The 18,874-nt window shown below is 40.8% G+C and overlaps 1 protein-coding gene across 1 annotated transcript in view; it reads right to left on the bottom strand.

Moving 5' to 3' along the window:
• The window catches only part of LOC133987730 (voltage-dependent L-type calcium channel subunit alpha-1D-like), a 50,178-nt gene that overhangs the window by 19,334 nt on the left and 11,970 nt on the right, over positions 1-18,874 (bottom strand). The window contains 20 exon segments of the mRNA XM_062427173.1: positions 2,055-2,142; positions 2,664-2,770; positions 2,896-2,955; positions 4,625-4,754; positions 5,630-5,732; positions 5,827-5,887; positions 6,002-6,050; positions 6,316-6,391; positions 8,367-8,487; positions 8,595-8,802; positions 8,885-9,110; positions 9,200-9,360; positions 9,608-9,634; positions 10,140-10,221; positions 11,344-11,418; positions 13,146-13,297; positions 13,486-13,589; positions 13,689-13,885; positions 14,854-15,006; positions 15,096-15,250. Of these exon segments, the coding sequence (XP_062283157.1) occupies positions 2,055-2,142; positions 2,664-2,770; positions 2,896-2,955; positions 4,625-4,754; positions 5,630-5,732; positions 5,827-5,887; positions 6,002-6,050; positions 6,316-6,391; positions 8,367-8,487; positions 8,595-8,802; positions 8,885-9,110; positions 9,200-9,360; positions 9,608-9,634; positions 10,140-10,221; positions 11,344-11,418; positions 13,146-13,297; positions 13,486-13,589; positions 13,689-13,885; positions 14,854-15,006; positions 15,096-15,250 (2,335 nt within the window).

The raw sequence follows: 18,874 nt of genomic DNA, 5'->3' as shown, positions 1-18,874 counted from the left end.
TTCTACACTAAAATGCATGGGATAGCAAACACAACAACAGCAATATTAAATCACGGTCAAAAGTCTGCAGCGACTTGAAGCTCAACGTGTTTATGAACATTTAAACAAAAACGACAAATCTCAAAGTGCTTTCGTTGCCTCGACCTGAAAACACGAAGGAGCCAGGATGTGCAGCTTGTACTCCCTCCATCCATCCCTCCACCTCCTCGCTGTGACTTCAGCACCAGATATATAATTATAAAAAAATCTTCACTCACTTGAAGACGTGGCCATAATCCACGCAGAGATCGGACAAATAGTTAAATTTAGAGCCGGACTGATACTAGATTTTTCAGGCTGATGCCGACACCGATATTAAGGAGTACAAAAATTCCAATATTGATGTATCGGCCAATAATCTTATATATATATATACACACACACACATGAGGATATGTACATAAACACTTGTATGTATATTAATAGGGTGGACAAAACCCTTCTTCCATCCTTCCACCCTCCTTTCCTTCCTTCTTCCTTCCTCCTTTCCTTCCTCCCTCCTTTCTTCCCTTCCTTCCTTCCTCCTGTCCTTCCTTCCTTCCTTCCTCCCTCCTTTCCTTCCTTCTTCCACCCTCCTTTCCTTCCTTCTTCCTTCCTCCTTTCCTTCCTTCCTTCTTCCTCCCTCCTTTCTTCCCTTCCTTCCTCCCTCCTGTCCTTCCTTCCTTCCTTCCTTCCTTCCTTCCTTCCTCCATCCTTTCCTTCCTTCTTCCATCCTTCCTCCCTTTGCAAGGAAGGAAATGCACGTCTCTTTAAATCAGTAAAAGTATTCTATAACTATGGTTAAAGCTGTTAAGGACCATCTGAAGGAAATGGCATAATAATATCCTCCTCCTATCATGTATGTTAATAGGGTGGACAAAATATTAGGAACACTTTCACCAACCGCTACAACCTCAAAAATAGACAGAAATATAATTATCAGATTTCTGACGATGTTTTAAGCTTCATAACAGTAGAATTAACGGCAGAGCTGCTGTCAGTGAGTATAAACTGTAGTTCTTTTATCTAATTCATTGGTCTTATTCTGTGTCTTGGTATTTGGTTGTAAGTATGTAAGTCTGTTTGGGAGTTAAACGCTTTGTGAAGCAGCGAAGTTAATTTCCCAAAGGAGACAATAAAGTATATCTCATCTTATTTTAATGAACTGCACAAAGGAAAGTGAGTCACTGTTGTTGTTGTTCATGAATAATATTGAATTCTTTACTATATATATATATACACATGAGGATATGTACATAAACACTTAAAAAAAAATTGTAGGCCATGATATTTAACAGTTTAAAGCTGCAGTAGGTAACTTTGAGGAGAGAGAGGACATCAAATCCCGAGCAGAGGAGGAAGGGGGAAGGGCTGTGTGCGTGAGCAGTGATTGACAGCTGTCAGACGCTCCATCAGACACCATCCTGGATCTGATTGGTTCTTTTTGTCGGGTCGCGGTGGATTCTGGCAATTTGCCAATTTGCAGTAGGAGCAATAGATGGGACTAAATGAGCCTGTTTTTTTTTTTGTTTTTTTTTTACAGATTACTAGTTTCATGTAATGCTGTCTTTACATAGTGACAGTCTTAGCAAATATGACAAAAAGTTACTTTTATAAGACCAACTGCAGCTTTAAGAATAAACTTCATTTTTTTAATAAAGTGCACTGAACCAGTAAAGTTCACTGGGAATTTAATATGAATATATTAAACTTGAATTAAGAAAAAGGATTAAATATATATAAAATGCAGCCTATATACAGTATATATAATTATATATATCTTAAACTAATATATCTGTGACAGTGATATTCGGTTTAGTTGTACACAAACGTAATTTATAAGAGACTCATTAATGTCTCTTCACCAGGACTCATTTTGTTGTTTACTCCCATTTAAATATTATTTTTGCCAATCTGTCACTTTCTCTCTCTCTGTAAGGAGGGTCTGATGTGATCCAGGTCCAGATCCCGCTCAGAGCTCAGCCCCACACACACACACACACACACACACGAGTGACACATCAGTGTGTAGTTACCTTCAGCCCTTTGGCTCTGTTGATGGCTCTCAGAGGTCTGAGCACGCGAAGGACTCTGAGGATCTTCACCACGGAGATCGCACTGGAGCTACAGACACGGAAAGACAGACGCTGTGTTTAAATTAAGTTAAGAGCTGTAGGGCACGCACACACACACACACGCACACACAGTTTGTGCATCTACCCTTATTAGGACGATCTTAACCACAACCAATTCATGCCTAACCGTAACCTCAGAGCAGATGGCCGACCACCTAGAGCCCAGTTCTGCCTGAAGTTTCTTCCAGTTACAAAATGCTGCTCATGTGGGATTGCTGGGTCCCTTTAAATTAAATTAAAGTACAGTCTAGACCTGCTCAATGTGAAAAGTGCCTTGAGATGACTTTGTTGTGATTTGGTGCTATATAAATAAAGATTGATAGAACCTTAATCACGATCTCAGAAAATATTTTTTGCCTCATTTGCCTCCCTATGAGGAATGTTGGTCCTAAAAAACATGCACATACCTCTTCATTCATTCAAGTTTTAGTCCATTTACGACTAAATATGAGTCATTTCATCATATTTGTCCACAAGAAAAAGGAAAATGAATCAGATCTTGATACTGACTGCAGGAAGAAGGAGACCAGTGAGACGCTGACGACCAGCAGATCCAACAAGTTGAACCAGTTTCTGCAGAACGAGCCCTGATGGAGGAACGCTCCGTGGACAATCATCTGATAACGAGACATGAGGTTAGCATCAAATACAAAGAAGAGAGAGAGAGAGAGAGAGAGAGAGAGAGAGAGAGAGAGAGAGAGGAGAGAGAGAGAGAGAGAGAGAGAGAGAGAGAGAGACCTACCTTCAGCAGGATCTCCACGGTGAAGATGGAGGTGAAAGCGTAGTCTGCATAACCCAGAACCTTTAACACAGAGATAGAAAACAAACATTCAGTCCCACAACTATCACTTCAACAACATTTTCATGGGTAGTGATCAAGTTTTCATCCTCTGAGGAGCAGGAAGCAACTTTATAGAAACATGTACAGTAAACACTGAAAGACATGTGGATCAAACATCTGGATAAAAGTGACAGGAGGATTAACATCAGCAGCTTTTGTCTCTGGAATCACAAACAAGTCTCAAGTCTTTGCTATTAGGACTTGAGTCAAATCCCAAGTCAAGACTATCATTGGTTATGATTTGGGACCTTCCCAATTGAAGATGAGTTTGGTCCCAAATCATGACTAATAAATCCAAAGTCAGGACCATTAGAAGATCCTTATAATAATAAAACTAGTTTCAAGCTCAAATTAACATTAAAGCTGTTTTTTCTTGCTGTAATCATTCCTCCTGTTCATACTGACCATTAGTAGATCCCTTCATGATGGTTACAATGGAAGTGATGGAGGATAAAATCCACAGTCCTCCTTCTGTGCAAAAAAAAGTAATTAAAATTTGATCTGAAGCTAATATGAAGCTTCAGTCGTCCAAATGAGTCAAATCTTCATCTTCTATGTTTCAACGTTACAGTGTTTTTAGTACCAACGTCTTTTTACTATACTTCCACCACAGCTCAACAGGGAAACACTAAGAGGGAATTTGATGCTAAAGAGACAGTAAATGTGTCAGATATCACTTGATATGACTAACTCAGACTGATGAAGCTCAATAGAAGCTGATCATCTACTTTTAAATGACTGTGTGGAAACACTGTGGATTTTGTCCTCCATCACTTTACATTGAAAGCACATTTGAAGATCTTTTAATAGTCAGTATGAACAGGAGGAATGATTACAGAGAGGAAACATCTTTTACTGTTCATATGGGCACCTGACTGCTGGTTTAATACAGACTCATCCTTTAATTTGTTTTTGAAAACTGAGAAACATCATCTTTGTAAATCGTGTTTTTAATGAAGACGAAGGTTTTTATCCAGAACAGAGGTGGACGATATAGAGTTAACATTTGTGTGAGTGTGTGTGCATACAGTATATGTGTGTGTTGATTGTATGTTAGAAGTAATTTCTTCCCCCAGCTGCTGCTAATTGCTACGTCTTGCATGAAGACAGCTGCTGCACTGTGCGTGTGTGTGTGTGTGTTTGCGTGCGTGTGTACATGTGTGTGCGTGTACAGTCAGTTTTCAGGATCAGACAGTAAACTGGTGTTTTTCTCTCTCTCCATGTGTTTCCCTCTTTAACCCGGTTAGTCACTGACCCACTTCTGCCTTGTAATCTGCTGAAGCCCCGCCCCCCCCCGCGGCTCAAACCACAGAGGTGTGTCGATGACATCATCAGCGACAGAGCGATCAGGAGACCTCGCTTAACGCCCGCTTGGCTCTGATTGGCTCTGAGTTTGAACCCTCCTGTTTCCATCATTAGCTTACTGTAGCTACGATGCTAGTCGCTTTGTCAAATGAGTTTCACTGAAACTGCAGTGATGTCATCGGATTACATCAGTTGCATGTTTCTCCAGCTAGCGGACTGCAGCTACATGTTGCCGCGACAACAGTTCCCATCTGTATCGGCTTCATACAAAACACCACACGTATCTGCTTGCAGGTTTGAGGGACATTTTGGTTTCCAGACTCACGTTGTTCCTGAAGGAGTGGGCTCTGATTGGGTCCTCAGCAGCCAATGAGCAGCTGCTGAGGATGATGAAGACGAGGATGAGGTTGGTGAAGATGTGATGGTGGATCAGAAAGTGACAGCCAACACGGATACTAAAGGCAGAGAGAGAGAGAATAACTGTTAGAGGTGTTTAGGTGTAAATATTCAACAAAAAGTACAAATATAACAATTTAAAAATACTCCAGTACAAGTCAAAAATCCTACAACAGTAAAAGTACTGCAGTATTATGAGTGATGTAGTATTCAGTATTACAGTAAAAGTACTGCAGTATTATGAGTGATGTAGTATGCAGTATTACAGTAAAAGTACTGCAGTATTATGAGTGATGTAGTATGCAGTATTACAGTAAAAGTAGTGGTTTGGTCCTCTGACTGATATATTATTATTATGACATCATTAGATTATTAATAGTGAAGCATCAGTGTTAGAGCAGCATGTTACTATTGTAGCTGCTGGAGGTGGAGCTAGTTTACACTACTTTATATACAGTTAGCTAGTTTAGTCCAGTGGTTCCCAACCTAGGGGTGGGGCACCTCCAAAGGGTCAGCAGATAAATGTGAGGGGTGGTGAGATGATTATGTTTTTAGTTTTTGGACTTTTTCTCTAATCTTTGATTTTTGGTGAAATATTGGATCATTTGAACATTTATTGAAATGAAACCATGTGAGAAGTTTAGAGGGAAAAATCACTATTTGGTGGAGCTGTTAACAACTCATAGACATCTGAAATGTGAGCCTGACTACACACTGCTTTTTGGTTTCATCTTTAACAATGTGTTGTATTTTAAAAGCTTGTTATATTATCCATTGTGTCAAATCTTCATCTGATAAGTAACTAAAACTCAAATAAATGTAGTGGAGTAGAAAGTACAATATTTCCCTCTGAAATGTAGAAAGTAGCATCACATGGAAATACTCATCTTGCAGCTTATAGTAAACATACTTAAAGCTTTGGTAACAGACTTACGGGTTGGTCTTGCTGAGGCAGAAGAACGCACTGCCTTCTGGGATTGGCTGAATCTTCTCTTTAGGAGGAGCGAGATCGGCAATCTTTAACTGGTCTCCTCCTTCTGAGAGCAGCAGAGGAAACGTTACAATACAAGAAAAATGTAACATTTTCCAACAGCAGAGAAAACTAACATCGGGTTTAGTTGTGAGACTGACCTTCGCCTCCCTCAGGCACCTCCTCTTCCTCCTCGTACTCCGTGTCTTCATCGATGTTGACCTGCAGAAACGAACGACAGTCAAACTGACGGACTCACACAATAAAGACTAAATATCAAAGTCAGATCTCCTTTTTTTTTTTCACCTTCACTTCTTCCTCTTGAGGTGCCGGCGCCTCCCCCTCCCCCTCCCCCTGGACCTCCTCCGCTCCCTCCTTCTTCTCACTGCAGGAACAACAGAAAAGTATTAAAAGTACTCCCTCCTTCTTCTCACTGCAGGAACAACAGAAAAGTATTAAAAGTACTCCCTCCTTCTTCTTTCACTGCATCATCATCCATCTTTTCTTAAGTTTTCTACCCATGTTTTTATTTCATCCTCCCTCCATTAACTCCTCCTTCTTGTTGTGTTTCACATCGTCTGAAGCAAAAACTAAATTAAAAATGATTTCCCGTCTCCACCTCTTCATCCCTTCATCCCTCCATCACTCACTCTTTCTTGGCGTCGTCTCCGTCTCCTCCAGCCAGGTTGTCCACAGCGATAGCCAAGAAGACGTTTAACAGGATATCTGACACACGCTAAGAAACGCAACATTCAACTCTGTGTAATGGGCTTTCCTGCAGCACCTGAATGCACCTCTATTAATGACCTAGAGGAAAGACATCATTTGTAGTCGTAAATGTACAAAGGGGAAGTTTGTTTCGATTGTTTTTTTATTTTATTTGGACGAGTTTTGGTCGGACAATGATGGGATTTATACTGTTTTAATCTCAGTATTCATTTAATGTGACGTTTGTGAGGATATCGTGAAATGAAAGATAACAAGAATGCTGGAAACGTCTTTCCCCACCTGACAAAAAAACTGTTCCTCTTTAAAAAGTCACAAAAAGATAAAGGAACATTTAACTGCTGCTTTCTGACTGCTTTTTTCTGTGTATTTTTGTCCATCTTTGTTTTATTTGTTTCATTCATGGTTGTCGTGTATCATGTGCAGATGTATTATTTAGTTATTGTTGTTGTTATATTACTATTTAGTTTGCTCTCACTTTTATGTGGTCATATTTTCTGTAACATTGTAACATTTTTTAGGTGTTTTTTTTGTTTGTTTGTGAGTGTAAATTTGAATTTGTGCAAAACAAAACAAAACTAGAACTGTGACTGCGGGTGTGAACTGTGCTCAGAGGAAGGATGCTTTCAGCTGCTCGCTCAGTCAGAAGCTTCCTGTTTCACTTGTGTTTAGTTTAGCTAGAAACGGTAATGCTAACTTATCAGCTGAGCTTCTTCTTAAAAAATTAAATTTATTTCACTTCAACTTCCAAATCCATAATTACAATACAAGATCAGCCAATCATCCTTTCCCAGGACAACTTTTTCTAAATTTTCAAATAAAGCTTAGTGAAAGTTCAGACAGGAAGACCACCTTTTTGTATGCTCACGTCATAGTTTTATTTCTCATTCTTTAGTCATCCCGATCCTTCTCACAGCTCATACTGATCTCTGTCAAAACTCATATTTTCCTTGTTGTTATTTCTGGAGCATCAATTGATACATCAGCTGTTCACATCACCTGGTCAAGTCTAACCAATAGCACGGTGACAATCCCTCTTTGTCAGCCTATCATATTGCAGCTGTCTATTTAAATGTTCTCCCTTTCTGCTCAGGTGCTTTCTTGATGCTGTTTTTGTGCAACCCATCACCTCCCCATCACCACCCAGTCTTCATATTCCTCAATGCATCACTTCAACTTCATCAGCCTGATCAGTTTCAGCCTTAAGATGACTTGTTGTGATTTGGCCCAAGATTGATTGATCGAAGTCATCAGCCACCACCACCAGTGTCTGGACTCCATTAGGGGATCTATCATGCTGATGCTCTGGATTTACGTCCTTCGATTCAAAAATTCTCCCTTCAGAGTCCAAGCGCCAAAGACTTTGACAATACCTAATCATTAATATCATCTGCATAATAAACATTATTTTACTTCATTCTCTGGTCTCTCCTGATTGAATTAGATTCAGAGCTCCTTTCTGCTGGAACCGATTACCACCAGTCTAAAAGCATTTAAGAAATAAACCAACCAATAAACCACAGTCTTCTTTCTGGATCAACTAAATACTGCAGCATCATAACCGCTCTCGCTGTCATATTCTATGCCTCGGTAAATTGTCACCTTTGTTGTTACACTTGTAACACCTTAGTTTTTTCATGTTTTTGTTTAGCTTCTGTATGTATTTGTCTACTTTACTCTTAAGTTTTTATGTTGTATGTCTCACAACTGGAGGGCCATCCGACGAGCCCTTATAGGTTTTATTGGCTCCTTCTGCACATTTCTCTTTTGTTAGTTATTATTTTCTTTTCTTAATCTCAAAAAAATTCTGCATGTATTACCTTTTTTGTATTATGTATTTTTTTCTTGAAGTGCAATAAATAAACAAACATAATCTTCGTTAGTGTTTAAATGCTGTGATGCGTTTACTCACATGGGAGCAGTCTAGTGACGAACAGGTAAATTAAATTAGATTACTGAAGCAGGTGAAGGATACAGTTGCCGCAGATGAAAAGGATGACGAAGTAAACGCAGACGATCATCCCTGGAAACACGGGGCCGCCGTACGCCATGATGCCGTCATACATCACCATGTTCCAGTCCTCACCCGTCAGGATCTGCACACACGGTCAACGAGGTGTTCGTCAGTGACACGCTCCCCCTCCCCTCCCCTCCCCTCCCCCCGCACGCTGTGACATCACAGTGTAGTCAGATAGTTAGATACCTGGAAGCAGGTGAGCAGCGCCTGCGGGAATGCGTCGAAGGTGCTACGTTTGGTCTGCGTCTCGTCGAAGTTGAACTTCCCGCCGAACAGCTGCATGCCGAGCAGAGCGAAGATGATGAGGAAGAGGAAGAGAAGCAGCAGCAGGGAGGCGATGGACTTCATGGAGTTCAGCAGGGACGCCACCAGGTTGGACAACGCCGTCCAATGACTGAGCAGACAGACAGTGACGTCAGAGGAGGTGTCGATGACTCAGTTATGACCTTGTGTGTGTGTGTGTGTGTGTGTCTCACCGTGTGACTTTGAAGATACGCAGCAGGCGGACGCAGCGCAGCACCGAGATCCCCAGAGGAGGCATGATCTCCAGCTCCACCAGGATGGTCTCCATGATGCCGCCGCACACCACGAAGCAGTCGAAGCGGTTAAAGAACGCCACGAAGTAGTGAGCGAGCCCCAGACTGTACATCTTCAGCAGCATCTCCACCGTGAACAGAGACAGCAGCACCTTGTTGGCGATGTCTGCACACAGAGACATTCATCGTTTTAATTTTCAGCTCAACGTGTGAGGGAGGAGGAGGAGGACGGCGGCCGACGGAGCGACTTCCTACCTTGGACTTGGGTCAGCCAATCGGGTTGGTTGTAGTGCTCGGAGGCACTGAGGGAGGTGTTGAGGAAGACGAGCAGCAGAACCAGCCAATAGAACGTCACCGATTTGACGGCGGTGCGACAGTTCCTGCGACACACTCGGTTCCACCGCCGCAACGTCCGACTACAGAGAGACAGTATAGTTACAAAAACATCTACTCAAACCTTTACATTATAACGTGACATCTTTCAACCTAATGAAGAAGATAGTATATTGCACTAATAGTGAAGTAAATGCTATAGTATTGAAAATCAGACAGTTCTGTAGTGTTGCATTACTTTGATAATCAGAGAGGAGGTCAGTCTTTAAAGTATCTATTGGTTAAAACGTGACACCGCTCTCTGTAATATCTGACGGACATGGAACTCACCAGCAGCTGAGCTTCATCATTCGAGAGCTGAAACAAAAAAACACTGAAGTCAGTTTACCGTCTGAAACAGAATCAGCAGTTAGAGGAAAGGAAGAGGTCAGAGTATTTTAATGATAATATGAGATAAAGTTTAGTTTTGGACAAAGAGATAAAACATTTACACGATTTCGAGTTTGACAAAAATCTATTATATATAATCTATTTTCCTTTAATTTTCCTTTTCTTTGTTTAAGACCAGATCTAACATGACCCAGGTTTGTTCTTCTATGCTCACGGCAAAGGTTCATATTAAGGCCACGTGAGGACTGCTGAGCCGTCTCCATGACAACCGAGCAAACTGATGAAAACTGTGAGACATGGTTGAAAGCTGCATAGAAAGTCAGTGAGTGGATCCTGTGGTAAGATTTTTATTTATGTGCCTTCTGGCAGGTGGTGAAACTGTGAAGGCTTGATTGTAATTGGTGGGTTCAAATAAAGCATTTAACGTGTGTGTGTGTGTGTGTGTGTGTGTGTGTGTGTGTGTGTGTGTTACCAGCAGGCCTGGCAGCAGTTTGTGTGTTCCTCGTCGATGTTCTCCGTGTTCTCAGACGCTGTTTCACTTGCAGGGAGACTCGCTGAGAGAAACACACACATAGACAGACAGTTATTATTCATATTTTATTTTTTTAATATATCGCAATAAGATGAATTTTCCATCTTTGTTTTTGTGAGACTACGAGTTATTTATCATTTTATTTAAATCTGTCAATGTGGGTAAAATTGATCTAAACTTTAATGTCAGTAAATCTTCACTGAACACACACACACACACACACACACACACACACACACACACACACACACACACACACACACACACACACACACACACACACACACACACACACACACACACACACACACACACACACACACACACAGAAAACCGGGAGAAACCGGGTCAGATAAACTGGAGGACAGACAGAGACCCAGATATCTTACAGACTTTCTACATTTAGACTGAAGGAGAGACGAACACACACTTGCAGCACGTACTTTGTGTGAGAGAGAGAGAGAGAGAGAGACAGAGAGAGAGAGAGAGAGAGAGAGAGAGAGAGAGAGAGAGAGAGAGAGAGAGAGAGAGAGAGAGAGAGATAGAGATAGAGAGAGAGTGTGTGTTAAAGGATCAGCCTTTCAACATTTTTATGTATTTATTATTAAATTCTGGTGATATTCTGCATTTTGCTTATTGTCAACAAATCTTATTCCTCAGTTTTTGTCCAAAAAACTATTAAAAACCAACAAAACGATGTGTTCAAACTCTTCATGAAGAGGTAAAATGTCACCCAGTGCAGCAGTGTGACTCACTGATGTGTTGGATGTTGGTTTGGATCCAAACACGAGATTTATTCCCAAGAAGAAACAACGCAGCATTAACCTAAAGTGTGTGTGATGAATCTGATCCAGGGTTACCTGAAGGTCTGTAGGTTAAACTGTTGAACTATGTTTGAGTCGCCCTGATATTTATTTTAACCTTTGAACCCTCTGTGTTTACAGGCTCATGGCAGAGTCATGTCAGACATGTCAGATATGGTTATTATCAAGGGTTAGGGTTAGTCCAGTTACATCTCTGCAACGTTAAGAGAGTTTGTTAAATCTGAGAGAAATGTAGGAGAAGAAGACGGAAATGTTTCTGTAAGAGGCTCAAAGTGAGTGTGAAATGTGTGTGTGTGTGTGTGTGTGTGTGTGTGTTTCACCGTGTGTGTCGTTGGAGTGACTGAACCATCCAAACTTCCCTCTCTTCTTATCGGACAGATCACCCAGAGACGGACCTGAGAGAGACACACATGAAGGATACTTCAGTGAAAAACAAAGAGAAAAGCAAAAGAGCAACTTTCATCATTTAAATACACAACGGAGGAATAATCCAGACTGGATGTAGACCTCTTTAAGTTTAGACTAAATGTTCAACAGGCTCCTCAGTGAAGATTTAACAACTTTCATATAAATGTAGCTCAAATTTAAAACATCATTTCCAGAAAATGATTCAGAGACAAATTTTGTGAAAGCATGTTTCCATCTACAGTCATGTTTTAACCCTCCTGTTGTCCTCGAGTCAAGGAAGGAAAGGAGGAAGAAGGAAGGAAAGGAGGGAGGAAAGGAAAGAAGGAAGGAAGGACGGAGGAAATAAGGAAGGAAGGAAGGTAGGAGGGAGGGAGGGAGAAAGGAAAAGAGGGAGGGAGGAAAGAAAGAGAGCAGGAGGGAGAGAGGAAAGAAGGAAGGGAGGAAGGAAGGAGGTAAGGAAAGAAGGAGGGAGGGAGGAAGGAAGGACCAGAAGGAAGGAGGAAAGGGGGATGGAGGAAGAAAAGGAGAAAGGGAGGAAGGGAAGGAAAGAAGGAAAGAAAGAGAGAAGGAGGGAGGGAGGAAAGAAGGAAGGGAGGAAGGGAAGGAAGGAGGGAGGGAGGAAAGAAGGAACAGTCAAAACAGACGGGGTCAATTTGACCCGGGAGGACGACATAAAGGTTAAAGAGCAGCAATCAAAGCTAAAACATTTCTTTGATTCATGTATTAACTTGAGGTTGAGTCTCTTTATCGCTCCACACAGATCTGTGAGGTTTATGCCGCATGTTGGAGTATCGTGGTTCTCAGTTTATGGGTCATTTTTTTCAGCCCAACCCAAGTAATAATAATTACAGCTGCACTGACTTGACTGCTCTTCAGTGAACTCGCTGTAATTTAAATCCCATCTGGAGCAACATCCTTTTTATTTTTTAAAGCAGATCTCTTAGTTTTCTCTTCTACTACAAAAATTGTTTCTGCTAATCTAAAAGATGAGAGTATGCTTAACTGAATCAGCTGTCAGCAGCTCCTGTTTGCAGTGTAACAGACGACTATCGCTGGATTACTGTGATACTGAAGAAAACTTAAAAATGTGATGAGTCTCAGGCAAGATTTAAGGAGGTTTATTAGATAATGATAATGATCTCCTCGGGAAGTTGAAGTCTCTCTGAATGATATCAATACATGTGTCATGTCTGTTTGTTCAGATTTGACACCACTTATGACTCCAATAAGGATTTTTGCTTCTTCTATTTCTGCCTCACCTTCAACTCTCCTGTTCCTCCCCCCCTTGGGAGGATTTTGACTTTCTGTTTTGGCTTTGTCCTGCTGAATGTCCGTGTCTATTACAGACCCGATTCCTGTAATTTCCCCGTGGTTAAAATGTCCTCCACAACCATGAGTTCCATTACAAACGAGATGTTCACTTAAAAGCTTTTTCATTTTATGCCTGTTTGCTACGTTAGTGTTTTGACAGCCAGTGCACGGTGCTTCATCATTTCTCTGATGAATCTCTGCCTCATTGACATCATCAATTAACAATTTAGCTTTAATTGGCTTCACTAATTGATGCAAATTAATTTTGTGTCACTGACATTTTAATTAACTGTGAATAAATGACTGTGTGTAGCTCTCATTCATGCTTAATAGATAAAACTGAAGCAACATATCAGCATATATTCACACACACACACACACACACAGAGTGACTCCGTCTTACGAGGGTTTCCGTCTTCGTCCAGTTCGTCCATGTCCTCTGCCTGAGTGATCCAGTCCATGTATCCACACAGATCTTCTTCCATCTGCTGCTTCTCTCGCAGCTTCTGGAAATCTCCCCGAGCTTTCGCCTTCTCTCTCTCCTTACTGAACTCTCTGCAGCGTTCAAACAACGTAAGAAATATTCAAACAACATTCAAACAACACATAGAACAAATCTGCATGTCAGACTAACCAGTGGAACCAGCACTACCAACATACTTATAACTTTAAAATATTGAGGGTTTGATATTCAGAATCTGTAAATAAAATTCTATCTGTTCTTTGTAAAATGAGAGACGAACCCGCTGAGGACTCCCAGAACCAGGTTGAGAACGAAGAATGAGCCGAAAATCACCAAACTGACAAAATAAACCCACGGCAGCTCGAATCCTATCGCGTCATTCATCTGCAGACACAGAAACATAAAAATAAAAAAGGTGAGAAAACACAGCTGAGTCTCTGTTGTTTTAAAAGGTTCTGATGATTAAACGGTTCTGTGTGTTACCCAGTAGAGAACGTCGGTCCATCCCTCCATCGTGATGCACTGGAACACCGTCAGCATGGCAAAGAAGAAGTTGTCGAAGTTGGTGATTCCTCCGTTGGGACCGTCCCAACGCCCGCGGCACTCTGTGCCGTTAATGACACACTGACGCCCGTGACCGGCGAACGCACATGGCCACGGGTCATCCTCCACATAGTTATCTGAAGAAGATATCAGAAATATGAAACCACGTATAACCGTATGAGACCAAGACATCCTGTCAGAGGATTAGTGAAGCTCTGACAGCTCACACATGGCAGGAACGTGGTAATCAAGGACAGTTTGGCAATTTAAAAAGGAAAATTCCAGTTTATTTAAATCTGATGTATTATTTTAAATACTGGCATTGTGGCTCTATGTGTCAGGCTAAATTTGCTTTCTCCCACTTTGTTATAGAGATTCAGGGATTCACAAGAAGAGTTTCTGTGTTTTCAGTGTAACTTTCTGCAGTCCTTCAGACAGTTGACGGATATCTTCCTTTAGGTTGGTGACATTATTGTTGGCTCTCTGGAGCAGCTGGCAATCGCAAATATATTTGTGCAAATGGTGATCGATCAGTCTCTTGAGTGGAAATCCATGGCGGATTTATAGCAGGATCAGAGCGGCGGGATTTCTCCTGGGAACCATTAGTTCTCTAATAGCTGGTTTGCTAGCTAGCTAGTTAGCTTTTCTACTACAAACAGACTGGGTTATTGTTTGGTTTGATGGTGATCATCAAAATTTGTTTTGTACCAATATGGTCAAAACTGTAATCACGCAAAAAGGAAACATTTAGACTTGATTGATTTTCCCCTGATGAGCCTACTCTGTTCTGATTGGTCAGCTTCAGGAAGCTTCTGCCAGCTACAGAGGCTACGTAAACAAACTATAGTAGCAGGATATCACTTCATTTTCTTCTCCTTCTTTACTCCTAATGTCATCTTATCAAATCCATCCGTACATGTTGGAGCTGAATTATATCCAGGAAGCATTTTTACCTCAGGTTTTGTAACTTTGACCATGTTTAACATCCAAAATCATAACAGGATATAAATGAAACCACTAAAACTACAATATGAACCCTTTAAAAGTGTGTGTGTGTGTGTGTGTGCGCGTGTGTGTGTGCGTGTGTGTGTGCGTGTGTGTATACCTGTTCCTATATAGTAGCAGGTCTTGTGCATGCGTCCTATGAAGAGCTCCAGACCAATGATGGCGTAGATGATGATGACGAAGAGGACCAACAGAGCGATGTGGAGCAGAGGAACCATAGCCTTCATGATGGAGTTCAACACGATCTGCAGACCTGAGAAACAGGAAAGCAGCGCAAACAAGTTACGATGTGAACAGTCGTACGTGACTCTCATGCACTCTCTCTACAGTCCATAAACTCACTGGGAACTCCAGAAACCAGTCGGAGGGGCCTCAGGACTCTGAAGGCTCTTAGAGCTTTGACGTCCAGACCTCCAGGTTTCCCTGGCACATGATGAGTGGTTGCCTGCTCGCCGGTAGCCTTGTGAGTCATTGTCTCCAAGACAACACTGAACAACCTGCAAAAACAAGAAAAAGGAGGAGAAGAAGAAGAAGAAGAAGAAGAAGAAGAAGAAGAAGAAGAAGAAGAAGAAGAAGAAGAAGAAGTTAGGGTTTCAGTGGAGAGGAGAGCTGAACATATACCCTTAAAACAGAGTGAACACATGACATAAAAAAAATGACAAAGATAGAGTGATGTATAGCAGGATTTCATCTGCATAACAGCGGACATAGATATTGTTTGTGAGTCTTTTGTCCTAAAGGAGCCTGTACATTGAGGAGTGGGTCCAGTTTGAGCCCTGAGGGACACCACAACAAAGGGAGATTAAACACTGAAGAGAACAATCAGTGTCAATCGGTGCCAGAGATAGATGAATGAGAAAAGGCAGCGGTTGATGAAAGATTCATCATTTTAGCGATTTTTAAATAAGAATACCAAGAAATATACATTTTGCAACTTCTCATGTGTTGATTTCATGCTTTTTTCATTTGTCTAATTTTTCACCATTTTCTGCCATTTTATAGACCAAACGTTTAATCAATTAATCTAGAAAAATAACCAGCCAGATTAATCGATGATGAAAATAATTAATGATAATAATTATTTTATTTGTATGCAGCACTTTTCAAACTACGAGTCATTCCAAAAACAGAGAGACAGAAGATAAACACAATCACACAAATAAAATAAAAAAGCATAAAAATCATCAACTAAAACAAGTAAAACAAATAAAAATAAAGATAAAATGACACTTACACAAAATAGTCTAATTGTCAGACAAGAATTATTCATCTTAAATTCATGAATCCGTCTACCATTTTCTCAATTAATCGATTCGTTTTGTTTTTTTTAAATGTCAGAAAATGCTAAAAAACAAACAAACAAAAAAACAACAACATAAAGCCAATATGCAATTTGTTGTCAAAGAGGACTAAAGAAACCAGAAAACATTCACATTTAAAAAGCTGGAACTGGATTTTTTCAATGATTCAAAATGATTAACAAAATATCGAAATGGTTGGTGATGAATTATCTGTCGATCAACTAATGGACTAATTGATGCAGTAACACAGTGTCCGCAGACTGAATACTAAAGCTGAGGAGCAGGAAGAGGTAAGGATCCATGACCTGTTTAACCTTTAACCATAATGCAGCACATATGGCCTTTTTGACAGTAAGGACTTGAAGGTTCACTGATGTACTCAGGCGCCATGTGATGCTTTGTAGGTAATGAGAAGCAAAGAGACATGCGAGTCACATGCAAACTGCTATCAAACTAAGATACAGAGGAACAGAGACACAAATGTAACTCAAGTCATTCACTTCTCTGCTTCACAATCCAAGTTATGTGGAGGAAAACTCCAACCAATAAATCAGCCAAAAGAAGTACCTATTTGATGCAGATTTATTTGTTCTTGTATAGAAAACTGATCAATAACAGATATTTATGTTATGGGTTGTGTAAATTGTTATATTTTGGCTGATATGTCATGTTTTAAAACCTCTGAAATATCTGTATCTGTATTGGTCGAGATATAATTATTACATTCCACTGAGCTCATGCAGAACTATAAGTCACATTTGTTTTCTTCCCGGACGGTGTGACCCCCACACAGACAAATAATTTCAACACCTCCAACAGCAAGTCAGAAGCTAAAATCCCTGTTTAGAGTCCCTCAGTGTCGCTGTAAGCAGCCTCTCAGTGTATCAGCTCTGACTGTAAAGTGGAACAGAGCATCCTCAGGTTGCGTCACCATGACAACGGGCTTCATCATCGCCCCCGAGGACATCCAGTCATGCCACCGTCCTGCAGCGAGGACACAAAACAATTTTGGAGGACGAAGCTCGGGACCTGCAGGACTCACAATAACCTCAGCAGGTGTCTCGCTGATCGCTCTCCTAAAAACTGAAACCAGCTGAGACAAAGAACTCTCACACAGCTGCTGCCGGGTTCGTGAAGGGAGGATCAATGCAGACACTTACTCCTTTACTATTTTGTGCTACACTGTAAATCAAGAGGTTGTGATATAAAGCACAGCAAGCTAGCGAAGCTCTATAAACAGAATCACCTTCCCACACAGAACTACTCTACAGAGACTGAAAACATGATCAGTGTTATTAGTCTTTGGAGGCGTTTCTAAACAAACTAACATGACCAAACTTTAAATACTGAAGAAATATTGACATGTTTTTTGTATTTTTTGGACAATAATAGAGGTCTAAAAAGTAATAAGATCAATGGTGGAAAGTAACTGAATTTACTCAAGTACAGTTTTGAGGTATTTGTATTTTACTTGAGTATTTCCATGTGATGCTACTTTCTACATCTCAGAGGGAAATATTGTACTTTCTACTCCACTACATTTACTTGACAGCTTTAGTTATTTTTCAGATGAAGATTTGACACAATGGATAATATAACAAGCTTTTAAAATACAACACATTGTAAAGATGAAACCAAAAAGCAGCGTGTAGTCGGCTCACATTTCAGATGTCTATGAGTTGTTAACAGCTCCACCAAATAGTGATTTTTCCCTCTAAACTTCTCACATGGTTTCATTTCAATAAATGTTCAAATGATCCAATATTTCAGCAAAAATCAAAGATTAGAGAAAAAGTCCAAAAACTAAAACATTATCATCTCACCACCCCTCACATTTATCTGCTGACCCTTTGGAGGGGCCCCACCCCTAGGTTGGGAACCACTGGACTAAACTAGCTAACTGTATATAAAGTAGTGTAAACTAGCTCCACCTCCAGCAGCTACAACAGTAACATGCAAGCTAATACTGTTTAAATGTTTACTATACGTACATAAGGCCTTAAATTACATAGATAGAAAGTTAGTGTAAAATTGTAATTCTTGTGGCTTTGAAGTAAATGATCTGAATACTTCTTCCACCACTGCCAAACCATCCCTGTCCTCAGCTACAGTCCTGTCAGTCAGTCTAGCTGTAGTTCTGTAGTTTGTACATGACTGACTTTGTCCAGAAAGAGAAACACAAAGACCTCTTACAGTCAGAAACCAGAGGACGACCTGCTGGTATGCTGAGCTGCAGCCACCTCACCCATGAGGTAAAGAAGGGGTTAATTTAATGACTCGGGCTGAGGCCTCATTTTTTCTATCATGACTGCTGAAGTTCTGGAGCGGTGGATGTGTATTTGTGTATTTAGAGTTTAGTTACAGAGATCACAGTCGACTGTCACGAACACTTAACAAGAAAACACAAGAATCAGAGAAATTGTGGCGTCGCTGCAGGCTTTCCTCCACCGGCCACAGACAGGAGGGTGCTGCGCTTTCTGCAGTCAGCTCGCATTTGCCACAACACGTCAGCACACACACACACACACGTTGTCCTAGGTCACTTTTGGGGACATTATATAGACTCACATTAATTTCTTGGAGACTTACCTTAACATTAACTAACCCAAAAAACTGTGTTTTACTCATTAGGGGCACTTTTTGTCCCCAGTTGGACAGCCTGTCCCAAATAAACTGGTCTTAAGTCCGCAATTTGCAAATTTGTCACCAAAAGTAGAATATGACACACACTCACACAGACTCTGAGAGCAACGGAGGACAAGAACAAAGAACCAGAGGACAAGAGGACGAACAGAACTCACGTCAAAAGAACCAATGTTT

Source organism: Scomber scombrus, chromosome 10 (assembly GCF_963691925.1).
Source record: "Scomber scombrus chromosome 10, fScoSco1.1, whole genome shotgun sequence".
In the NCBI taxonomy this organism is placed as follows: domain Eukaryota; kingdom Metazoa; phylum Chordata; class Actinopteri; order Scombriformes; family Scombridae; genus Scomber; species Scomber scombrus.
The sequence above is the reverse complement of the archived record's forward strand: the minus strand, read 5'-3'. Positions and strand labels throughout refer to the sequence as shown.